General features: G+C 37.4%; 1 protein-coding gene across 3 annotated transcripts in view; it reads left to right on the top strand.

The window, feature by feature from the left end:
- Window positions 1–25,517, top strand: part of FRMPD4 (FERM and PDZ domain containing 4) — a 351,431-nt gene extending 325,914 nt beyond the window's left edge. Inside the window, exons 6-17 of one of the 3 annotated variants that reach the window (XM_069874549.1) lie at window positions 3,622–3,726; window positions 4,872–4,979; window positions 8,124–8,255; window positions 10,339–10,458; window positions 11,166–11,302; window positions 12,090–12,216; window positions 14,558–14,647; window positions 15,253–15,435; window positions 18,433–18,571; window positions 19,149–20,210; window positions 20,537–21,808; window positions 23,001–25,517. In XM_069874549.1, the coding sequence (XP_069730650.1) occupies window positions 3,622–3,726; window positions 4,872–4,979; window positions 8,124–8,255; window positions 10,339–10,458; window positions 11,166–11,302; window positions 12,090–12,216; window positions 14,558–14,647; window positions 15,253–15,435; window positions 18,433–18,571; window positions 19,149–20,210; window positions 20,537–21,808; window positions 23,001–24,358 (4,833 nt within the window). In that variant the 3' untranslated portion in view covers window positions 24,359–25,517. Of the gene's footprint in view, window positions 1–3,621; window positions 3,727–4,871; window positions 4,980–8,123; window positions 8,256–10,338; window positions 10,459–11,165; window positions 11,303–12,089; window positions 12,217–14,557; window positions 14,648–15,252; window positions 15,436–18,432; window positions 18,572–19,148; window positions 20,211–20,536; window positions 21,809–22,995 lie in introns of all 3 variants that reach the window. The other 2 variants (XM_069874557.1, XM_069874567.1) reach the window with 2 other exon arrangements.
- Window positions 25,518–26,281: the final 764 nt, after the last annotated feature.

Here is a 26,281-nt window from a genome sequence, read left to right as displayed (position 1 = left end):
AAAGTAAAATAGAGCAGCACATCATCTTGCTAATGCTTTGTTAGACAAGTAGGTTTCTACAGTCAAATCCAACTGTTTTCCTACTTATTTGCCGCATTCTTTAGAAAAAATGTCAAGTGCCAAGTTGATGCAGAGGTAGAAACAAAGAGATTGTGCAATTAAATGCAAAAGCTGTGCTATTACTTAAACTTTTAATCAGCAGCGAACATTCCCCCAAATACCTGTCACAGCTGTTCTAGTTTTTCTTACACCCCTGGTTTGTAGTTTGAAGCTTTTTAGAAAGTTATCGGCTTCCAGGCTTACTCAGAGTGTCTGTTGAGGGGCTGGAGTCCTAAGCCCATTGCCACAGCAGAAGTGGGAAGGGGAGGGAAGATGCATGTTATATGAGAAACCATGGTGTGATCCCCTGGCTGTGCAATAATATAAATTAAACCCTACGTCCCAGATGGGTTCAGGGGAACTCACATACATTCAAACCTTACAGTTGCATTAGACTCCTCTATCACGTTTTTGAAAAAACATAATTAAAGTGTTTATGCCTCCTCGCAGGGGCCTTCAGGTTGTAGAAAGAATTGAAGAGAGAGGTTGCAGAGGGCTTGTAGAGAGCAACAGAGCCACGTAGCGGTTTGCTGGATTTGCTGTATGGGTATAACGCAGTCAGAATCTTGAAGAAAGTTTGGCAGTCCGCCTGTGAAGAAAGGCCAGACTGGTGACTCATCTGCAACAAGAGCAAACAGCTGTAGAAAGCCTCTTCCATCAAGAAGAGTACGTGAAAGCCACTCTTTTCCCCTTGTCCTTACAAAGGAGAGCCAGTAGCCAGTAGCTGTGCTCTCCACGGCAGCAGCAATGGACAAGTTGCAGTCCATTACTTGGCTGCCATATAGACTATCCCCCTTACACACTGCAGAAAGGGACTATGTGAATGGGACGGAAATTAGGAAAGGCATGTGTAGGATTATTATATTAATCATGATCTTATTGTATACTGTGTGTTTCTAGGAATTCATCTCAGGAGTACAATATGTAAGCATGCTTCTTCAGCATTTCCATGTTGCCCATTCTTGCTTAAGAAGTGATTTGGGTCCCCCGCCCTGAGACATTAATGTTTTTATAAAAAGTGCTTTTTTTTCTTTCTTTCTTTTTGGTGGTTGTTTCAAATCTTGTGGGGGACCTTCTGCATTTTTCCACACTGGCTTTGGAAGCTGAGCTTGGTTTGATCATGGGGTTGAATTTTCTGTCATTTACTACTATTACTGATTAAAAAGATGTATGGTCATAGCCTCTAGAGAAGAGGTAAGAAAGAACAAACTGTAAAAGTGAAGAACCATTCATTTGTATTTCGTGATTCTATTTTGTGCTCCAGGAATTATCGGATGGCTCTGATATTTCCTGGAAGAATGTGGCATCTTTCAATCTTTGTTCACTGGTTGATATGAAGCCTATGGTAATAGAGCTATTTGATGTGGTAATAAATGAGTGGCATACAGAAATGAGCTGAAGACTTTTTCCTGCTAGTTTCTAGAAACAAGGGTTTTCCATCACAAGAAACTTAACTTTTTAAGCAGTTTCAGCAGAGATCAGAGACAACAAGAGCACATGGCCTTTGGCTACTCCATCACTCCTGTGGATTGTTAGTTGAGTCAAAATTTGAGTAATGGTGACAAGAGTTCCTGTGTTTACAAGGATTTCGGTCATGCTGCATTGATAATAGGAAATTTTTCTAGGATCATCATCACTGGTGCCTGCGCTAATTTCTCACAGGCAAACCAACATACATTAGCCGTTATGGTATCCAAAGCTAGTGAGGCCACTTCTCAGGACTTAGAATAAAATTCTGAAAAACTTAATTCACGTTTCATTGAAAAAAATGGACACCTTGCCCAAAGGAGCCCAGGGGTTTTCAGACACAGACAGAATTTCTTCTGTTGCCCGTGATCATGGTTTGGAATTGGGCAATGCTAGAAGCACTGTGTTTGTAACTGACCTCGGAATAAAACTACCTTACCTCTGCTGCTGAATCTAGAAATCCCATTGACTGTGAAAATTTAATTTCTTACTAAAAATGGGTTGTTAGTCACACTCCTCAAATGGAGAGAGAGCATTTTTCTGAGACCTGAACACTTGATCACAAGTGAATCCATTGAATAATGCCATAGGTAAAAGTCAGTTAGGTATCAGAAGAAAATTAGGAATGTTTCTAGACTTCTAATACATGAAGTCCTACAAAGTGTCTGATCTATTGAAGGCAAGCCTTGCACAGGGTTTGTGTAGAGGATGCGTTCAAGGGAAGCTTGATGGCCTGCAGATGTGTCATGATTTAAGTTGAAGTATAGAAGAATTCAAGGGGAGAGTTTTACTAGTCTGATTAACCCTTCACTGACAGTTTCACAAGGTCAAAATAAGTTGTCCAGCCAGTCAGGTTTACAGACTGATTTGGATGGATCATGTCAGCAATTCCTCAAGGACAAATTAATCTTGTCCAGCTTGATAGGTCCCTGAAAACAGACCACACTGCCTGGATGCTTACCAGCATTGCCACAAGGAATTAACTTTGTCCACCTTGTTGGGTCCAAGTGGGCACAAAATAAAGCCCTTAAATCCTTTTTAATGATTAGAAAAGTTTTCAGAGACTTGTATATGTACACGCAAGCCAATATAACAATTCATGGCTAAATAAAGCGTTCACTGCTGGACGGGAAGAAGATACTGTTTGCAAAACTGCAACAATCTATAGTCAAACACACAAGCATAGACAGGAGTGATATGCAGATAAGAATTACATAGTTAACAGCAAAGATAGTGATAGTTAGCATGAAGTTAGAATATAACACACATAACACAAAAAAATTGCTCAATGGCGTCCCAGCTGGGTAGGGGAGATAGGGCTCCACCCACCAGCTGATCCCAAAATGTTTCAGTGAAATCTTCCCCAAAAACCTTTCCCTTTATTTATCATTATTTATCATTTTTATAATAACTTGCACGTTTAGGGCAGAGTCTTGTGTGGAGACTGTCAGTGAAGGGTTAAGCAGACTAGTAAAACTCTCCCTTTGAATTCTCTTGTATTTTAACTTAAATTGTAACAACATGACTTTTGGTGGTTCTAACCTGTGTTTCAAAGTGGACTAATACAATGAGGATACCACTGCACTTGGAGAGCTCTCGAACAATTCTATTGGTAAAGGTTGTGCGTATATCTGTACCTAGTGGACCATAGATAATGCAAAAAATTTCCGTTCATTGTTTGAAGGAGGAGTCACTGGCTGGTCACTGGTCTGTCTCTGTTTGTGCAAACAAGTTTGGTTGACAGCATTCGTTGTGGAAGCACTACAAGGAATTTGTATGTACACTCAGAGCCCTTCTCATTGCTCCAGTCTGACAGTGGAATAGCTTTTAGTATGCACGGTATGCATCGGTGATTCCTTATATTTATATACATGTGTGTTGTCTTGGGAAGCATTATGGCTTGACTGTACTTCCATTCTTCAATGAACAGTTTGCAAAGTGTTGCTGTATACATGGAGTTCTCAGTGTGTGAGAAACAGGAGAGTAACTGAAAAAGGAAAGATAGATTTTAACTTGAAATTGTGTGATATATCTTGTCATCATTTTTCCTTCCAGTCTCCTAAATCAGCTTTTATTAGTGCTGCAAAAAAGGCAAGATTGAAGTCCAATCCTGTCAAAGTGCGCTTCTCAGAAGAAGTAATTATCAATGGCCAGGTGTCGGTGAGTATTCAACTATTTAACCTCAGGAAGGACTTAGCATTACATCCAAAGGTATGCCTTAAAGCTAGAGAGTAAGAGAATTATATGGTAGGAACAGTGGTGATAAGCTTGCGAATGGAAGGGTTTTTCCATTTCTGAAGTTTTTGAAAGGTTGTTTTTAAAGTCCCTTGGGTCTGTACTGTTTTAAAAAAAATTCCCCTTCTTAAAATAAAATTAAAAGCCAAGTGAATGCATTTTGTGGTGGTAGCACATATATGTCTGTCTTTATAGTCTTGATAATGCTTACCTGACTTTTTTTCATAGCAATTTTATAAGTAGGAAAACCCATAAGCCTAAAAGAAGTAGCATGTCAGGAAAACAGCTTAACATTAATTTACAGACTTCTTTAAGATTTGCTTTATCTACTTAAACTTGTTACTGGTCCTCAGGCAAAATCAGCCTCTCTTCGAGAGGCACTGAACTCCTCCTTAAACATGAACTCCCAACACATTTTCGTAATTTGCCAGAACATTGTTCCACACTGATGTCTTTATCCAGCTCTCTTTCAAACATAAACTGATACTGCATTTGGTCAAAAGCAATTTCTGCTTTTTTTTTAAAAAAAAAGCTTTGTCTCCCTTCCATTTTCCTGTTTCCTTGCTATGAATCGTGACAATTAAGTAGCAATATCATATGTCACTCTTCTTAAATTATGACAGGTATTAGCATTTAATATCCAGCTATAAAGAGAATGTAAACCATCTAGATTGTAATTCTTATTAATGAATCTGCAGTTCCCATTTTGTAGATTGAAGACACTAAAAAGCTCACTATATTCAGAGAAATAGTAATTTATTTTTCTGTTTTATTGAAAATTTTTCAACTTTAGATGTGGTATTTAGTGTCAGAGAAATAAAGAAAATACTCCAAGTCAGGCATGAAGTTATGTGAATAGTTATATTTTTCCAGAAAAGAAACTTACAGAGAACAACTGTAATGAGCATGGCTAGACACTTGCAGGGCATTGCCAATTCTACTTTCAATTTGAGCCAACACACTCCTCTCTGGTTGTTACCTTTCCATCTGAATGATATCCTTCTTTATAGAACAACATTTAGATTTCCCTTGTTAGATGTTGTAATCTGATTCACTAATTTGCTTGGCAGGAAACAGTGAAGGACAATTCACTTCTCTTCATGCCAAATGTTCTGAAGGTATATCTTGAAAATGGACAAACCAAATCTTTCCGGTTTGACTGCAGCACTTCAATAAAGGTAGGCTAGATACACTTTGGTATGCAAGGCCAAGAATGCCAGTTAACTCTTTTTAAGACCTTCAGTAATAATAATTTACTCAGAATGCTTTAAGAACAAAATTACTGGTGTGTTAGGTTGCGGCTGATTCACAGTTCAGAAATAAGAGGTTTTGTTCCATTTTTCTGCTGCTAAAAACATATTGTATTGTCAATGAAGAAAGAAGCAAAAGTGATCATTTTAATGTGGATGAAGTGATTTAAAATTTTGTGGTCCTATCATTTTTACATGCTGCCAAATACTAGCATGATTTGTCAGCAAAAGTCAGGAGCTAGGAAGATTAAGATGTTGGTTGCTAATTGAATATCATCTTGTCATCCAGTGAACTTGGGATGGGGTATTGTAGGGTTGTGTTGGTGATAAATTGCTTGTCTCAGTTTAATGCCCTCTATGCTTTCCATAACACATTCCACTTAGAAAAATAAGGAGATGAAGCCCTGGCACACAACTGAGGCTGCCAGGGAGTGTCTGTGACACTGTTCCACGTAGGTTCCTAAACCAGAGGTGTCGTTGGTGTCTGTGAGTGCCGTGGAGTAGCATAGTAAGCAGCACAACTAGCACTCATAGGCATGCTGCTAGCCTCTCAAGCATTTTTGTTTGGGTGAGCTAGTTTTAACACAGGTTAGTTACCAAATCTAGTTCCCTGCATTGTACCATGCATGCCTATGACACTAAGACAAGTGAAGGCTGGGAATGCAATTTTCTGCTACACTGCCAGTTCTTTTCTGGTTTTAGGATATTGAAACCTATGCATATTTGGAAAAAGAGTCTGCTTTTCCACTCACTGTGATTCAGCAGTGTACTCAATCAGTTGGAACAACAAGGAGAGTTATTTACTAAGGCAAACAAGTGGAAATTTACTCCAGTCTGGAGGCAAAACAGATATTGAATTTACATTTAAAAATGGGTTGTGATATCTGTTTATAGTTCATATATGGGCATAGAGTGCAGGGAAAAGATACAAACCTCCACTCTACAGCCATGGGATACTGAATTCCTTCAGCCCGTTTGGTAATTTGTTTGGATGAAGAATTACAATACATGTTTTATGTAGATAATGAGGTCTCCATACCCTTCTAAGGCCCACAAGCCCACCTTCCAGCATTTTTTTTATAAGCATAAAAAAAACCCAATCTGTTCCAAGGTTTTTTGCCTCTGAAGACCAGTCTTTGACCATCACATTACATTAGCTTTTCAGTAGTTCTGTGATGGGTATGTCATGTACTGTAAGGCCATGTATTTAATCTGAGGTCATTTGCAAAATTACCCACGTGGGCTCACTGACCTAGCTGTATTGTTGTTGCAAGCCTGCTTTGACCTTAGTCATTCTGACTTTCTGTAGGAATAATTTCCTTTGCATCTAGTTCAGGCAATTATGTATTCTGCATCCTGCACAGCTGTGTATTACATATTCTTGTATGTGCATGTGTGTATATCCCTCACTGTGGATGGATGGGTATGGATTGCTGCATCTTTGCTTAAACTGAAGTGAAGTAGACATTCTTCAGTTGAGTCAAGGCAAATACAGGTTTTTTTTTTCCACCCCTAGCAATCCAGTAACTCACCATTTCACAACAGGGATGCAACCACTGCCTTACTTTTTGCTTTTCTTATGGCTGGGGCTGGCACCTAGGCTCATTCTAAGTTATTGGATGAGAGGATAGATTAGCAAAATATTTGGTGCAGTAATTGAGTGCCTACGTGCTTTAGCATCGTATTTTAAAAAGTCCAAAACAGCAAGCAACAAACAATAACATTATTTACCTCTTTTAAAAACTTAGCTTAGTATTGTGTCTCTTCATGTTACTGTTATGCCCCTTGTCTTTGGGCGTAGCTTAGGAGAGTAAATAAAAGTAGATTTAATGTGTAAGTAATAAATTTCCCATTAATCAGAATAGTATAATATAAACCTCCATTATTTAGAATGGTTGCTTGCAATCTATTAATGCTGTCTTATACTCTTCACATTGTGCAGAGTTATCCCCATCCTCCTACATATATTTTTCATCCTTCCACCGGTTTGAGGTTGATTTTCCATAAACACACTATAATTGATCCATTAATCTTCCTAAACTATGTTAAAACACTTTGATTACAATTCATCATGATCTCCTTAGTAAGTCTTATCCATCTGGATACTTTTATATATATATATATGTATAAATCTTTTGGATGGATAGAAATATTTTAAGCTTCTCACCAAAATAATGTGAAACTATTTTTAACTGATGGGTTATGTATTTAATTCTCCTACTACATTCACTAAAGCAAAAAATACCTTGCCAGATGATACTAACACACTGCATATATTTATAGTGTTATATATATAAAGAGAAGCAGAGATTGGTTCAATGATTTTGTGAGAAGGTTTGTTTAGCTTTTATTTTAGAAACAGTTGTTCTCAAATTGGTTACCCTTAGACATAACTCAATGTGAAAAAAAACAAATTAAAAGTCTCTAAAAATTGGATTTGTACTATAAATTATCATGGTCCTTGAATTTAGAGCAATTGTTCTGCACAGGTATCATCATTGTTGACTTTTTTGTCAGCATTTAAAACTCAAGAATGTCCATTAAACACAAGTACCAAGAATTGGATGTCAAAAAAAAAAATACTTGCCACAAGAACAAATGAAGGTCATTTATTTAATTTTTTTCTTGAAAATTTTTTTTTTTTTTTGCTGGGTGGCCCTGCCTCAAAATGAGGTGAAGTGAAGAGTGGCGAGACCATCTCTTCTTTGCTGATGGAGAGGTTTTATTTCTAGGGAGACAGAAAGATACAATTTAAGAAGGGCTACACAATAGCTTGCATGTTAAACTGCACAGAAACTAGTCCATTCACAGCAGCTCATGTATATATTTTTCACGTGCATGTCTGATTCCACCTCAGGGATGTTCAGAGTAAAAGACACTGATTTTTCACTGGCTGAATGTGTGTGATGTCCTGTGTACACATGCAGAACAAGCACAAAACATGACTGTCCTCCTGTTTAACATTTGTGCTTCCACTCTGCGCTGGTATACGTGCAGGGTGTGTGACAGTGAAAAACTGGGTCCCAAGCACTTCATTAATTTAAGCATATTTTATAATCCTTTGTTAATTAGGATGTCATCTTAACACTCCAAGAAAAGCTCTCCATCAAGTGTATTGAACACTTTTCCCTGATGCTGGAGCAGAGGGTTGAAGGATCTGGAACGAAACTCCTTTTGCTACATGAACAGGAGACTCTAACTCAGGTTTGTGTAATGATGGATGAAAGCACATATTAATGACATGGGTTAATCAGTAAATTATCCATCTCTTCCATCATTCAGCTGAGTTAACTGCAAGATTTACACTTTGATACAGTCCATCAAACAGCAGTTGTGTTTAGATGTGGTTGTAAGAATCAGGTTGTAACAGAAAACAATTATTATATAGGCATTATATTTCATTGCTTCCTTGGGGAATTAAAAAGAAATTAAAAGTTCATTAAAGATCAGGCTGAAAGCTGGAAAATATTTATCAAGCCTTTTTCATATCATACATGGCCCAGCTAGTAAACATTCTCAGCAGCTGAAAACCCAATGGTAACAATTCTGAGAACAGTCTGGTCAAATTCCTTTAAAAACCTTATTTTGATTTTGGTCTCTATCTGGTTCTATAAAATTTGTATGCATCTGTATCTGGGTGACAAGAAATCATATGCTTTCTGATGAAGTCAAGATTGGCTTGTTTCCACACCAATACATTATGTCACTTCAGTGATGATGAACTGTGACCCAGAAAATGCCTGCATGACTTTCTTCCTTAGATCAGGGAAGCAACTCAGGTTGCTAACAGATGAGGTGTGACTAGAGGTAAAGATGCTCTCAGTTCCCAGTAGAGGACCTTGATTTTAGCTGCTCATTATTTTGCCAAACTGTTTAGCCTGAATTTTTCCTTGATGTTTCTGTGTTTGAGGAGAGCATTCATATTTTTTACATTTCATCTAGGTTTTCCAAAAAACAGAAATGGATTCTTAGATGGCATGAAAAAAACATATATGTAATTTAAATGCCAGAATTCCCTTGCACATATAACTAGAGTCTGTGTAATGGTATAAAGGAGTTGAGTTTACCAGCTAAGAGTCTCTCTAGTATTTTCTAATCTTTAAGCACTTGATTTTGTCATGTTAACATTATTTTCTTGTGGGTGTAAGCCATCCAATGATTGCACAATATCCAGAAGCGCTCAAAACAGGCTCTCCTGGCCTATCTGTCTCCTGTTGAAGCAATTGGTAAAATTCCCAATGAAGTCAGAAGGATCAGAATAAAGGAATACAGTGAGTTTTGCAAAATCCCATCTGGAACTTTTATTTATACAGAATGTACACTTTATACACTTTAGGAATGAGGTCAGAGACAATGCAGGGTATACATATGTTTTGAAAGTTTTTAGGGCAAGAAGACAGAGACATCATTGGAGATTTTTAAAAGCATAATTTTATCAACTAAAGGTGTTGATTACAATGTACACCAAATCTCTAAGTGCATTAGTCTAACTAAATAAACTATATAAACTAAATTAATTCTGAGTATTTCTTCTTTGAAATTACTGTAAAATCAACAATACTTTAATTTGCCGTTGTAATGATGCTGCTGACCCTGATTTATAATGGTGTTCTTGGATTGTTACCCTTTCATCCAATTATTCATCAGCTGTGCTGTGGTCCTAAGAAAGTTTTGCTGATCATCAAACAGAAGATTCTTTTTCATTTTTAATGTATTGGAAGAGATTTGTTTAGGCTGGATGACTAGGGGAAGGTATCTTAATGCAAAACAACCCAGAAAGATTCAAAAGACACCATTTCTTGCAAGTTGTCTTGTGGATTAAAACAAGCAAGAGAAAAGGAGAATGATAGCTGCTAACCTGTGCTTTACCTGTGTTCTCATAAATGTGACCTAGCCCCAAAAACCTACTAGCTATTCTCGTTTATGAGTATTTTGGTCCTGCTGAAGCACAACTCAGTTTGTTTTTCACTTGGATGGTTTTCATTAAGGTTTGTTTTGTCTGTCCTTTCATTCTGGTTTTGAATGAGTGAATTCAGCTGCTTTAAGGTTGAGTTGTATTGGGCAGTCATGCCTATATGAATCTGAAAATATTGCCACAAGATTGTGTATGTATGATGTTCTTATGTGAAGAACTTAATGATGAGCCCATGGCAAAGCTTTTTTGTTAGACAGAATTATTTTTCTTGCTACCACATGGCTCTGGAGCAGGGTCATGGTACCTGAGACTGCAGATTGTGTTGCATGATTAGGTTTGCCGAGCTCTGATATGATTATTGCACTGTCCTAGGTGACCCAGAGGCCAAGCTCACATAAGATGAGATGTCTTTTCAGGATTAGCTTTGTCCCAAAGGATCCCATTGATCTTTTAAGAAGAGATCCAGTTGCTTTTGAATATCTTTATGTACAGGTAAGTGAAAGCATAGCCATTGTTAGCTTAAGGATAATAAAAAGATAGCTGCACTCATATATATAGATCTATATCTTCTTATAGGAAAGTGTGGCTGCAGTAAATCCTGTATTTTATTTCTGATGCATAAAGCCAATGAATACACTTGGGGAATGTGCAAATCTTTATCATCTGCAAAGTCCCCTCCCTTCATAAGTCTGTCCAAATAGTGGTGCTTTGGTAACTTTCCAAAATACATTTGGCTTTAGAAAAGAATGAAGCTGGAGTAATTGCTAATACTTATTTCTAGTGCTGTAATATCAGACAGAAAAAATGTCTGAAAAGGATCTTCTGGTAAAATGGACAAGAAAACTGGTGTACAAGGTAAAATCCTACTATCCTGAGTCCAGATACACTGATACCCTCCCAGGACTCTTTGTGAGAGAGGACTGCTGCCCTCCCAGGAAGGATAAAGAAAGCTTAGATCAAAATTCTCATGCCTTCTGTTCCTTGGCAGAAGCTCTTGTGTTCTTCAGAAATGCCCATACCCTGGTGAGCATCTGACGCCTCTGAGAGCAACAGTCCTACCTTCAGCATGGTTCTGCTTCTGAGTTCAGGGTTACTCTTCATGCATTTTCTTTTTTTTTTTTTTTTAAAAAAAAGGACTATAATTTATTTTTAGTGCAAGATTTTTGAACTTGATGCTCCCTCTACTGGTTCTTTGGCAGAGCTGTAACGACGTGGTCCAGGAAAGATTTGGACCAGAACTGAAATATGACATTGCCCTGCGGTTGGCTGCATTACAAATGTATATTGCAACTGTGACCACCAAGCAAACTCAGAAAATTTCTCTCAAATATATTGAGTAAGTTGAAAATTGAATGTGTTCTTCAAAAGTGAAATGTTAAGAGTAACTCATAGATGCTTTATGATTGTTTCTTTAGTATGTCTATTTGCATGCATCAATTTTAGGTTCATTCTTTGTCGCTGAAACTGATTCAGGTGTGTTAAGAACTGTAAGTATGGACCTTTTTATCATCTGCTTAGGCATGTGAAAGAGTGTGTAAATGTAAATGGGATTAAATCATTTGCTTTCAGTGATATAATGGTCAGTTTATATGGTCTGAATCCTAGGGGTTTAGTAGAGTTTATTATAGTAAGATTCAGAAGACTGTAGGGTCTTAGATTGCATTTGTAAGACTTCTTAGATACAGAAGTACCTCAGTAGGTACCTGTTTTGTGTTTAACAACATGTATGTGTAACTGCGAAGAATAAGAAAATTAATTAAATTAAATTAAATCTGACATTATGCTGTTAAATATTCTGCAATTTTAATTAAGTAATGGTACTTGTCCTTGAAATTAAGTGATGTTCAACAATGTACTACGTACTTTCAACATAAAAATAAAAAATTTCTTTTCTGAATGGCATGATGGAAGAAACGAAAGGAATAAAAGAGAGATTATAATTTTAATACATGTTTTTCATCGATAATATGTAGTTTGTATATAGAAGATCATGTGTTTCAAAACTCTGGACTCAACCAGCTCTCCTGTTTTCAGGTGTTCATTCACTTGGCATAATAGTCACCAGCCTTTAGATAAATAACCATCAGAGGAATGCAAAATTAAATATATGCTTTTTATTGCAGAAAAGAATGGGGATTAGAGACTTTTCTTCCATCTGCTGTGCTGCAAAGCATGAAAGAAAAGAACATAAAGAAAGCACTTTCACACCTTGTCAAAGCAAATCAAAACCTGGTTCCTCCGGGTAAAAAGGTATTACATTTGCATCTTAATAGAAAATATGTTTTAAAGAACAGAAAGAGTGGTGTGCATGGGAAACATTTAAAATTAATCCTTCAGAGAAACACGTAGCCATTATATTTTCAGAGATTTAAATTTTGGTGCTCAGTACAACATAGCCAAGGACAATTAAAAATAATTAATTATACCCCTACTAAACTATCTTCTTATCTTAAGAATGCCGGAAAACTAGTTATTAATACTTCGTGTATGATAAAGATATATTCTTTTAATTAATTTAGTGCTTCCTATTATTGGCAGACTTATTAGGAAAGCTACTATTCTCTCCCTAATGCTCTCATTTGAACCACTTTAACCTATTGGCCTGATATAAATTCTGATTTTCAGGATTGTTTTCCATTATGTTGTAGATAGAGGCTTCACTGGCCAAGACCTAACTGTATAAGTGATGCTCCTTACAATAAATGAGCCTTCTTGCTGTTATAAAATGTTTCTTTTAGCACTAAGTTTTCATTTCAACTGGAAAAAACATGTAGAAGACAATGTCTCTGAAATGCCTTTGTTACGTGCATACAACTGAAGATAGTTTTAGACACCATAATGAGGTATCTTTATGCAAGTTACCTAATCTCTCTTTGTAGTCAATAGAGAGAAACAAGCACTTCTAGGGAGTGATTAATCCCATCCCACATTAGGAACCAAAACCAGGTCAGATCACTTGTGTCCTAGAAATGCCTATTTCTCTGCATGGACTATGAAAAGAACCTAGGAGTGACTAGTTGAGACATAAAATGAGTTGAATCCTGCTCCATGACACTTTGTTTCTGAACAAACAAGCCCCAAAACGCCTGATGCCTGAGCTAAAGTTCATTGTGATCAGCAGAAGTCCTGCTTGGAGGATTCAGATCACATCATGACTATGAACATTGCTCTTTGTGTTTGAACTGGGATGCTTGGGAAGAAAGGCCATCTTTTTGACTGAAGCACTGTGTGTCTCCTGCACTGCTAAAGCTAAAGCTGAATAATGCAAATTAATTATTGTTAATCCTGGTAGTGTAAGTTTGGGTATATTTTGGAAGCCATTAGTGCTGTTGGTACTGCAGGTGATGACAGTGGCAAACAGTATTGATTCTTGTTATGAAGAGAGTTTGCAACAGCTCATTCCCACAGCAAGCAGAGTCCATTTGGTTTGCTTCATTCTTTTCTAATTTGAGCTTAGGAAATGTGTTGTGTGCCCACCTGCTTTTTTAGCAGGTAGATCTCAGAAACAAAGCATCTAAGCTCGTTATCACTTTCTGTCTCACTTGCTGTACTAATGCAGGAACTGATGTCCTTCTGGAGTCTTCTCTCCCTCTACATGAAGAGAAGCCTGTCATTCTCAGGATTCTCCTGTCTTTTACAGCCCCTGTGTATTTCTCCACCAACTGAACAGCTAGTGAAGGGAAGAGGAAAGCATCCCCACTAGTTGCTCTGCTCTGAATTAATTTCTTCCTTGGTGTCTAGAAAACAGGGCTCTTAAAAGCTGTTGAAGATCAAATAAGATTTTGAACTAGAAAACTAGTGGCCAAAATGAGAAGAGTTAATGAGATGGACTTGTGTTATTTTATCTTTTAAAAGTTCACATGTAAGGATTTACAGCAGGATGGTATACAGTTTGGGTCCAGACAGTCTGGGTGAAATGATCCCCATTTGGTCTCACAGAATATTTACAAATTCTTTCTTTTTAACTAGATATTTCAAGCTAAGAGGAGAAAAATGAGATAAATTATGACATGTATTATGTGATATGATCATATGTATTGGTGTGTGCCGTACTGGGCTTTCAGATCTATTCCCTACTGAATGTAGTGGAAGAGTTTTATTTTAAAAAATGAGAAATGCACTAATGAGGTGGAATGCCATATGCTGCAAGTACCCAGCAAAATGTAATACACACAGCTCACAAAAACAAATTCTTTGTTCTCTTTCTTTGTATAGGTACATAAATGTTTAAGAACTGATGGTGATTTTGAATGGAAAGCTGCTGCCTAGCCTTGAAATCCCTCAATGAACAGATGTTTAATATGAGCAGTTTAACATTTTCCCTTCATTAGAACAGTTACGATGTTCTTGCAATGCTCTGATCTGCCCATACTCAAGTCCTCAGTGCATTTTAACTAATCAAGATCTTAATTTTAAGAATGAAACTGTTTCTCTTCATCTGAAACTCAAGGATCTAATGATTTAGTTTCAGTCTCTGAAGAGCTATTATTGCAGTCCATTCTCCTTAAACTAAACAAATACTTTGTCTTTCTGAATTTGATAATGTGTTGATTCCCACTACCACTTCTTACCCCTGTTTTTCCTTCCTCAGTTATCTGCTCTGCAAGCCAAGGTGCATTATCTAAAGTTCCTCAGTGATCTACGATTGTATGGAGGGCGTGTTTTCAAGGCAACACTAGTGGTAATGTTTCTCCTGAAACAGTCTCTCTCTTCTCTTGATATTTTTATACAAATATCTTTTTGCAGAAGCTGGACCATGTAATTGTCTTAGAAGTTTAGCTTCTAGTCATACACTTAAAAAAACCAACTGTAAAATTGAACCAAATTACTTTTTTTTTCTTTTAATCTTGAAAATATCATTCCTAGTATAATTTGTATTTTTACAGGGATTTGGAGATAGGTTTGCAACCTCTTTGGCAAATAGAACAATCCAATTAACTATAGAATACTAATATTATTAGTCTGGAAAATTTGTGATGACAAAGATTTTCTTTTAACAGAGGCAGATTCTATCCATCCATCCATCTGTCTGTCTGTCCATTTTACTATCCATTTAAAAACTACACTACAGTCAATATCAAGAAGCAGATTCCTTTACTTTTTGTTTCTAATTATGTATGCTTTTCTATATCTTGTCTTCTTAGAAAAACATAATGATCTTTAACATAGAAATGCCACGCAAATGTATCCCCATGAAAACGAAAGAAGGTAGTAGTGATTTTTGTCATTACGTGTTGCCTGTTGTGTTTTTTACTTTTGCCTTTTTTGGGTTTTTTTCTGCTAAAGCAGGGAGAAAAACGTTCAGAAGTGACTCTGTTAGTAGGGCCACGTTATGGAATCAGTCATGTGATAAACACCAAAACAAACCTGGTGGCTCTTCTGGCAGACTTCAGCCACGTGAACAGGATTGAGATGTTTACAGAAGATGAAAGCAATGTTAGAGTTGAGCTGCATGTCTTAGATGTAAAAGTAAGTTTGATGTTAATATATATTAATACAATAACTTTAAATAACATTTTTGTCTTTCTTTGGTAAAGTTGTACTGTTGTCCCCAGGCAACTTGGTTTATTGTAGTCTTCCTTGATTTCTGTGGTGAGAAGAGATGAAAATGAAATTGGCCCTCTTTTAAAGTTCTAGTGTAACAGACAATATTATTACCATTAGAGAATCTCCATCTACATCAGACCAGTGTCCACTGTAATCCAATGTTTTATCTGCAAAGCTCATTGCAAGTAACTGCATAGTGGTTACCAATGAAAGGAACTGTAAAAAGGCAAGGCTTTTTTCTTAGCCCTTGTCATTTCATCTACCTACAGTTACTTAATTTCTCCTGAATCCTGGTTAACACTGTGGCATCTAGGGGCAATGAGTACAGTCTATTATATTGTCCTGGTTCTTCTGTGTTTTTTATGTGGTTTTGAAAGTTACATAGACTATCTAGAGCATTAAACAAGATAATCAGAGACTGAATAGTTCTTATTTTACTTGAAACTTAGATATTCTGTGAAAATAAATAGACCCCAACAGTGCTTTTTTGCTTACATAGCTATATACAAAAGCAATACACAAGGAATATATTACTAACTTCTTGCTTTGAATGCTTTAGGTTTATTGACCGGGGACTGTTTCCCTATATTTAAGTTAATGAAAAACACATTGCTGTAAATTAATCTAGAAGGTTTTTGGCAGTATCTTAAGAAAAGTGTATGGGTTGGTGAACACAGCATCTGTTTTATCTTATTTAGTAATGGTAACATCTGATGACCTCAGGTTACTTGACCTGCATTACTGTGCTAAACTTGTAGCCCTCTTGTGAGAAAGCTATTGTCCCCTTTAGAAAGTAATGTAGAAACTAAATCATTCCCATTTGCTTGTATGTCAAATGCAGTGCCGTATGCCACAGTATTATATATTAACATAATATTGTGTTGGTTTATATTATAATACTGGCTTATTGCAAACAATGTACATCCCCATCTCCTTGTGTTTTGACAAGTGCAATGTTAAAGCCAGAGAGACTAACCTAACATTAAAATTACAAATCTATGAGGCTCTGTGTAGAATTTGACAAAAAAATTGCCTCTGTGTGGGGCACAGTAGGGGTTGTCACTGTGTCCTGTGTAGGAGACGCAGGCACACATAGGTAGTTATTCTCAACTGATATTTTCGTCCCTTAGTTCACCCTAGGGTAGCAGGTTCATATATCCAGATTCTAAGTATGCTGATAAATGTAATACACGCCAATATTTTCTTAATTAATAAACGAATAAGCAGATTGGATTTTTATTGTAATTTTTATTCTTTTTAATGTCTTCTCAAGCATGTATCACTGGGCAGAAGTGGGCAATAATAGTTTAGCTGTCAGTGTTCAGTAGATTAACAGTAGTTCACAGCACTGTTTTCAGCAGTCTGAGATTTCTGTGGAGATTGTCCATTTCTGTCAATCACTGCAGAAAATTTGAGATCAATATAGCATTTCAAGTGTTAGTTTTTCGTGACCACTCAAAAGAGCAGAGATTAATTAGCTCATTGTAAGTTTAATAATTTGTAGTTAATTTCTATAGCTATAGTTGAATGATTTGAAAGAAGTATGTGTTGAATAGAACCTCAAACTGAAGCACAAAATACTTAAAAGAAAAAAAATGCATAATTTTTTCTATGTTGCTGAAAACTATTCATACAACATTCAGGCCAACCAAAGCAACCTTTGGCCTAAGGTGCTGCAGCAAAGGCATTTAAAAATTATCAGACTTATTGTGAGTTTGATGGTAAGCTGTGATTATCAGTTATATTTTGGCCACAGGCTCCATCAGAATCAGTTGTCTTTTAACTAGTCAGGGGTTGAGTAAGTAGGAAAGCCATCATTGTTTTTTGTAATCTTCCACCTGGATATTGTGACAGTGGGCTTTGTATGCTAATGATAAACTGTCACAAATGTCTACATGGCTGTAAGTCTCTACAAATTGAGTAACAAGATGGGTTGTCTGTGGTGTAATTTCTGTCTATGTATCATGGTTAAGTGCTTAATTCTTATTTCCTCTCTAGGAGTTGTAGAGTCTAGCCACCTTAAAATAAATTTGAGAAGAGCAGCTTTTAGTGTTGAAAGCTGGAGATATGAAAAAAAAGTGTTAAGCAAATAAATTTATATTTCTGGGAAAAATATAAATTAAAAAATCTGTTTTTCAAATGGATGTCTCAGGTTCAATGCTTGCTAGCCTGGCAGCCGTAGTTTTTCAAAGCTCTGAGATTTCTCATTTTTCTGTTAGTTCTGACTTTTTTTTTCTAAATACTTCATTTTCTTTGCTGATCTCCCTTCTGAGGGTCTTTCTCTGTTCTTTTTGTCTCTGCTTACCTGTTTATTTTTTCATCACTTGTCTTTTCAGTAATGCCAGGCCACAAACACTGAAATCTTTTAAGCTGTCATTATAATATTTACTGCCACTGCCATGTAATGATAGGTTTAACCTCACTACTGTGTTTCTGAATCTGAACTTTCCCCTGACTCTGTTTCCTTCTTGTGTTTTGCTTTTATACATGTACTTAGGGCATCTCATTTTCTGGTGTGCTGCAGATACGCGCATCACTGCAAGACTCCAGCATCTAATGTACCAGGTTCTTAGCCACTGGCAGTTTCATAGTAACAGTAAACATTGCTTTGGTGAGAATAACATCTATGCAAGAAAAATGTAAAGCAAGAGTCTCAAAATAGTTAGTGTCATTCAGAAGGAGAGCAAAATTGGCTGTTAAAATGTCCAGTTGGATTTCTACCTTACTGCAATTCCAGTCTTTTGTAAAGATTTGATATTGTTTGATATTGGTAGTGAGGAAAGTAAGTTCTTATGTATATTTCACTGTGGTATTTGTGATATAATTCCGTTTGCTTCCATGTAGTAGTAGGTACACAGTAGCAGGTAAACAGATCGAGGAGGAACAGCCTTAACCAAGACTTGGTTTTATTCTTTTTAGCCTATTACTCTGCTGATGGAGTCATCAGATGCAATGAATCTTGCTTGCCTAACAGCTGGATACTATAGACTGCTTGTTGACTCAAGGCGCTCAATATTTAACATGGCCAACAAGAAAAATACAGGGAGCCGAGAAACAGGTATTCATTGAACAGTATTTTAATGATGATTCAATGTATAAAACAGAAAGCAGCTTAAACCAGTGCACCTCCAGATAAGTGCAAGGCTATACTAAATGAAATCTGATTGCTGACTCAGACCTTGCACCACAGTATATCAGTTCAGCCTTATAATGTTCTAATATTCAGCTTAAATGGTAAAATAAGCCAGGTCATGTATTTCTTTCATACTGTCATGAATCAGATGCATGTTCCCTGTGAGTGTTATTATTTCATATGCATGTATCTTTTGTAAGAATACATAGGCTGTTGGAGAAACCAGCTAGGGATTTGGTCTTGTGTCACTATTCCTGGAATAGCATTTGCATCTTGTTGAGATTTAGTTTTGTACAAAAAGTATCGATTAAACTTCAGGTCAATAAATCAACAGGTATCTAACTTAGAGGAGACATGAGTTTAAAGCACTTTTATGAAGTGTTTGATGGCCCAGCCATCCTTTTCAAAACGTCTATTGCTCAGTATTAACAAGTCTTTGTTTAAAAATTTGATGACTTTCCTCTTTGGTTTCGTAATGTTGATTTTATTTCACATGTTATAGGAGCTGAAAATAGAGGGAAGCTTAATCTCCTTGCTTCAGAGTGGAATTGTATACCAAAAACTACCACTTTCCTAGCTGAAGGAGATCAAGAGACTCAAATGGCCTTCGCTGATCCAAAACAGAAGTCTCTAGATGTTTCTGAAAGTCTGCTATGTCAAAAAGAACACAGACATCTGTACATAGAAAATGCTTATAATTCAGGTGGATTTGATCAACATCTGGCTAAGCAAAGTGACCCCACTGAAGCAGAAGAAAGCAGAAATTTTAATCAGCCTTCACTGCTGTCACTCTCAGGTTTGGAATCTAGCAAGAAAGCACAGGATTCCCCCAGGGGAGCAAAAGTTTCGTTTATATTTGGAGATCATAACTTGGATGGCATCAATCCCCAGACTCTTGGCTATGAAAGGCTTTTGGATGAAAGTCCAGAAGTACTAGAAAAACAAAGAGCCATTTATATTAGTAATGCCAATGACATTAAAGGCCTGGAGTTGGCACAAGATGCTGAAAGCATTCAGTTTGCTACAAATTCTGTTTATGCAACTATAAGTGATGGTAAAATATTTGGAACTGCGGAGGGGATTGAAGAGCCTTTGCTGCATGATATTTGTTATGCAGAAAACACAGATGATGCTGAAGATGAGGATGAAGTAAGCTGTGAAGAAGACATTATGGTAGGAGAAATCAATAGACCTGCTCTCCTCAGCCTTTCTGGTTCTAGTGATGACATTATTGATTTGACTTCACTTCCACCTCCGGAAGGCGATGATAATGAAGATGATTTCCTATTGCATACGTTAAACATGGCAATTGCTGCTCCTCCACCTGGCTTCAGGGACAGTTCAGATGAGGAAGACTCTCAGAATCAAGCAACACAGCCTAGAGACAACAAGGAGCAAGCCAGTAATCTAGGCAATGATGACATTCCAGTGTCGCTTATCGATGCTGTCCCTACTAATACAGAGGGAAAGTGTGAGAAGGGGCTAGATGATGCTGTAGTCTCTACGCTTCAAGCACTAGAAGCTTTGGCTGCTTCAGAGGAACAGCAGACGAATGACAATTCAGGTTCTTTCACCATAGTTACATTTATTCATTGAAAATCATTCCATCTTATCCATTTAGATTTGGAAGTACTCCATTTCATGAGGGTTGGTTTTTATTTTTAGTTTACCTTTTTATTTTTTTGCCATCATTTTGCATACATCATATTCCATATTATTTGATGGAACTACCATTATGTTACTAAACTACCTGTCCCGGGAACTGTGCAATAAAGTCAGAATATTCTTACAAAGCATATTTTTGTCTCTAACACACCCCCTTTGCTTGTCACTTATCCAGGTGCTTCAGCTGCTGTCATTTAATTGACTGTTATTTTTTGTGGCTTGCAGGTGTAGCTATCCTGCGAGCATATAGCCCTGAGTCATCTTCAGATTCTGGCAATGAAACAAATTCCTCTGAAATGACTGAAAGCTCTGAACTAGCTGCAGCACAGAAACAGTCGGAGAACACTGCACGTATGTTCTTGACCACAAGTGAAGGCTACCAACCCCTTGTGGAAGAGCAGACTGAATTTCCCGTCGCTAAGAATCAGGCTGGAGGGCCAGGCATGAAGCCTTCACAGCCTTTGGCTGGTCGTCAGGCTGCAGAGCTACAGTCAAAAGTTGTGCCTTCAAAGCAGATTCTTCATTCAGATAACATGGAAATGGAGCCAGAAACCATGGAAACAAAATCCGTTACTGATTATTTTAGCAAATTGCACATGGGATCCTTGGTATATTCTTGCACTAGTAAAAGGAAAAATAAGATGACAGACAGTGAAGTAAAAGCACCCTCTGATGGCAATGCTACTGTGAAAAAGCAACAGGGAACTAAAAAAGCAGAGACTGATGAAGATCTAAAAGCTAAATTTGGAACTCTTTCAGCAAGAGACAGTCAACGCTTAAGCACTTTTAGTGTAGAAAGAACTGCCTTTCGCCAAAGATGGTATGCTGCCGATGATGGGGCAGCAGATAAGCCAAGCCCAGAAACAATGAACGGCAAGACTTTTCCAAGAGTTCCTGTCCTTGGTAAAACAGAAACTGACTGTAAGGATGAAGTGGATGCTGAGGTGGATCAGGATGATACCTCGAGGCTTAGCCAAGGTGAAAACTTTCTGTCAGATATGACTACAGTGTCTTCAGCCAAAGACATAAATGATGCAGAAGATACTGATTTATCTGCAGATGACCATCCTTCAAAGCTTCCAGAAGCTGAGCAGAGTGTGGCTAGACTTTGTGAATATCACTTAGCTAAGCGCATGTCATCTCTGCAAAGTGAAGGCCATTTCTCACTGCAAAGCTCTCAGTGCTCTTCTGTGGATGCAGGATGCAGCACAGGCAGTAGCACGTGTGCTACTCCCGTTGAATCTCCTCTTTGTACCTCTGATGTTAAGCACATTATCTCTGACTCATCAATGAAAGGCATTGCCTATATTCCAGCAGATGAAAGAGCTGCCATTCTTCCAAACCATGGAACGACATACAAAGACCTGCACCAGCAGCCTGAAGCTGTGTGTCACAGGATGACGGTGCCTGTTGTGCATTCAGCAGTTAATGCTGAACCACTGTTTGGCACTTTGAGAGAAGGATGTCATCGGATCCCGAAGATAAAAGAAACTACAGGTACAGCAGTAATAAAGTGTTTATGGTTGTTTTTAAGGCTACATGTTACAGTTGAGGACTACATGTGACATCTGCATTGTTGTCACCTGAAACTATATGGTCAAGCTGTAGCAGGCAGTGGGATCAGACTTTATTAATTTCACTTGTACATGTCCTTATGAGCTTACAAAGATAATTTTATATTTAAAATCCTCTCATTAGAGTTAAAATATTTTAGGGAATATTAATGGAGAGAACTCTTCTACATTCTTTGGTTGCTTCTCAAAAATCCATAGTCACTTAAGTTCCAGGATACCTGTTAGATTCTAAGATGACTTCACAAGGTGTATTAACGTAGGAGAGGAAAAACTGTGATTGTTTTATTATGTATCTTATATGCTATCTTAGCAGACTGCCAAAAACATGCCAGTATGGGAAAAAAGCTCTGAATATAAGGATGAGAAAATGTTACTATCCTATTAAGCATGTATTTACTGCACTGTCTAACAGGCATTTAGTTAACTAAAGAGTAATATACATATAGAACCATTACCACATTTTTAAGTTCCACTCTGAAGAGATTTTGTAAACTTACTGTTGTAAAAAAAAATCAGAGTTTTCCAGAGATAGTCTTGGAATTTCTTTCAGTTGGGTTTTGTATGTTTTGCACTTCCTGGTTTGCAACCCACATCTAACAATAGTGTGTGAATGCATGAAAACTTGAAAGTAGAATAGACTAGGAGCAAGAATGAGATATGTTATTTCTCTGCTAAAAAACACATAGCCAAACCAAAATTACCATGAATGCAGCTTTCTATACCCTCTTAGGAATAGTTAAAGAAGGTATTTTAATCTGAAAATATTCATCTAATCGATTAATAGAAATAAATACAATTCCTACATTCAGGGAGATTTAGGACATTTTATAGATGGTTTTCTAGTTTTTTAAATTTGTCTGCTGTAGTGGAATGGACAATCAACTATTCATAAGTTATAATTTCACGATAGAGTTTAAGAGGTATCTTAATGAAATACAAAAGGCATGTGAAACTAGCAATGAACTTATGTGAAATACTTTGAGGAATGTAGGTCACTAGGAAATAGCATGAATCTGTTTGTCCTGACTATTAAAGATATATAAAAGTTCAGTCTCTGAATATTATCAGGGTGATGCTTAATTATTCTGTCTGCTCTTCTACTACCCCTAGTGTAGCTTTCACAGAGCCTGAAAAGGGAAGACAAGGAGGCATGCCTACAGCTTTTCCTAGACAGCCTCTAGCTGACTCCATCATGCTATCATCCATGCTATCAGAATCAAAGGTGCCAAGTAAAAATCAAGACTCTTGTGACATTCCCAAAGTAAATCAGGCTTGTGGGGCAAAAGTTAGTTTACGGCCATATGACATGATAGGAGGAAGCCTCAGGATGCCGCACAACAGGAAAGTGCTGAGACGCAGCAGCAGCAGCAGCAGCATTGGAGGATCTGCAGGCATTGAGATGCTGTTTGAAAAGAAGGCAGCCACAGCTAGCTTGAAATGCCTGGACGTCACCCAAAGGGAAGAATCCAAATCTGAAAGAAGGGCGGAACTCCCCCTGGGCAAAAAGCTGTCAAAAAGTTATTCCCAGAGCTGTGTGTATGTCAGCACTGATAGGAAGGACAGTAAGAAGTGTTCGGGCGCAGGCGCCAGTCAGAAGGACTCCAAGCAGTGTCGAACATTGCCCTTGAGGAAGCTGGACACGAGCACCTGGAGGTGTCGTGGCCCCTTTAGCTACTGTTTCCTAAGCAGAGGAAGTGATGACAATGACGATGAAGATGATGGAGACAGCCATCAGCTCTCATGTCTCTTTGAACAGCAGATCCCGTCTGAGCTTGCAGAACCAGTTGGTCAGTTGTTTTCCAGTGAAAATGAGCAGAAGGTCTTGGAGTCCCCGAAAGCTGCTGAGTCCCCACAAGACGAGGCAGTCAACGTGCATGAGAAGAGCAGTGCTGACATCCAAGTTGGCCAAATTGATGTGAATCTCAATGATGTGGCCTTCGATGCACGTATCACACGAATAAATGTGATGAAAGAGAAGACATATTCAATGCCTGATGGTTTTATTGCAGCACAAAAGGATGCCAATGAGCTACTCTCACTGGTCCGAGCAAGTATGGGCAAGAGAGAAGATTTACACCCAGAAACATATGACCTTAAACTTTCTAAGTACAAACAACTGTTATCTATGGAATCGAGACAGTTGGGAAGTGCCTGCAGGAAAATGGCCATGGCTGATAAAAGCCCTGAGGAAATGCTTTTAGCTATGACTTCCAGCTTTCAAGTACTCTGTTGCTTAACAGAAGCCTGCATGCGTTTAGTTAAAGTCATGAACTCTGAAACACAGCAGCAGGAAATTATAGCTAAGATAGACAAGGTTGTGATAAACTACATTTGTCTTCTGAAGGCTGCAGAAGCAGTGTCAGGCAAGACCTCCAGTGATCCTAGCATTAAACTCTTGGCTCGACATTCAACTACCATGGCCGCTATTGTAAGCACACTAACACGTTCTCTTAAAATGCTTTTAAACAAATAAAATAAAAAAGTCACTTCATAATCTACCTTTGCAAAGCCATACATAAAAAAAACTTTTAGTTACTGTATGTGTATGAACTAACGTAACAAACTCAGCTTTCTCTGTATATTTTGTTATTTTATATAAAATAGGTATGAGATTTTAAAAAAAAAAGTTGAAACACTGAACACTGACAAAAGCAATGACCAGATCTGTTCTTCTGTTTATACAAAAACAAAAGCCAAAACCACCCTCTCCCCAAGACCAGAAAAAAAAAAATACAAAAATTCCCATATAGGAGCAAATTGATGTTTGGCTATTTTTCATATAGTCAAATCTCTGGTTGTATGAAGTGAACTTTTAGAGCTTGTTATGTCAATGAAGTTGTTTTCTGTTTCATCCAAGTTTTCACTTGGAGAATGCTCCATGTTTAGAAATGAGAAATTAAATCATAATGTATATAACACAATATTTAATGTTTTAAAATTATAATTTTTAAGCATTGAAAATAGCAAAAAGACATTTAAAGTCCAAGAGACTATTATAACTTACTAGAGAGCATATACATAATAAATGACTTTTGTTCATATGGCCTGAATTACCTGATTCTTCTCTTCTAGGAAGTTCTCTGTTTAAAAAAAAAGTATTGAAAATACCAAGTTCAGAGGGTATCTGATGTATTGAACATTACAGTGTTGCATTTCAGGTAGTGAAGGTAACTGTGGAAGACTGAGGACACAGAAAGGAGAGGGTGGTGTTCTCTCTGAAATTAAAGTTTTATGCCATACTGGTCAGACCAGAGTGTATAGGGCAGGTCTACACCTTCCTTTCGCTGGTAAATGAGAGAGAGGACAGTCACGAAATTCCTATGCTGTTTACTGTTTCATCATGTATCTATGGTGCATCAGAACAACATGAACTGCATCTATTTTGTTAAATATTTTATACTTCATATTTTATGATTCTGAATGTTTAACTGTAAATAAGTTAGAAATAAAATTAAGTTTTCAGAATACAATAAATATCTCTGAAATATTTCCAACCAGAGACAGTTCTTCTCTGTGTGGTGACAAAGGCAATTTTTGAATAATCTCTCCCATCTGAACTTGTCTGAAAAACATTTTGTAGTTTTGCATTTGAGAGATAGTTAAAGCTAAAGCTCTTTCACCTGACATGTAGGATTTCACAAGAGCATCTTTTAAGCTTCCCAGTCACCGAGAAACAGCAGTCCTTGTGAAAAGTGAAGACTACCATTCTCCAAACACATGTAGGTAGTTTTCATCTCTTTCTCTTTAATGTCACATGCAAAGAGTATAACTGGTCTGATTTGAAAACTTACCCATGCAGCTGAAGCACATGTGAAACTTTCTCTGCTGAACTAGAAAGACTAAACCAACAAAACTAAGATTTTTGCCACAGAAATATTTTCATGCATAGAGGGACACACTTCACTATGAAACCAACACATGTACTTTCCTTCAGCTGCAGAGAAACACAACCAGAAACACAGATCAGAAGCTTAATCTGTTATTCATAGGAGAAAAATCTGATTCCTTAAACGAAAATCTGATTCCTTAGACCAATGCACTTAGCACGTGGACCCACTCTGGAGGGCAGCTGAGAGGTAGGCTGCAGGCTGAATTAGGTTGTTGCTGGGTGATGACAGTTTGTCCTATGTGGTGCTCACACTCAGTGCTGTCATTCTCGCAGCCCAGAGATTGGGACTTTGTGCTGCCTTGGTGCTCCAAGTACCAGTGAAGTTCTTTGTGTGATTTTTGAACATTTCATAGTGGGGAAAAAACAAGCTGAATTGTTGTACTGGTACATATTCCTTGATTGCTGTGTGTGTGTGTGAAAATGTCAGCAGTGATTTGGAAATGCTAAGTTTCAAACGGAGATTTCGAGGAATGGATTGCCCAGAAAAGTCATGAATGGAGGTGTTCA

This window comes from Phaenicophaeus curvirostris, chromosome 1 (genome assembly GCF_032191515.1).
Source record: "Phaenicophaeus curvirostris isolate KB17595 chromosome 1, BPBGC_Pcur_1.0, whole genome shotgun sequence".
NCBI lineage: Eukaryota > Metazoa > Chordata > Aves > Cuculiformes > Cuculidae > Phaenicophaeus > Phaenicophaeus curvirostris.
This window is presented reverse-complemented; position numbering and strand designations above follow the sequence as displayed.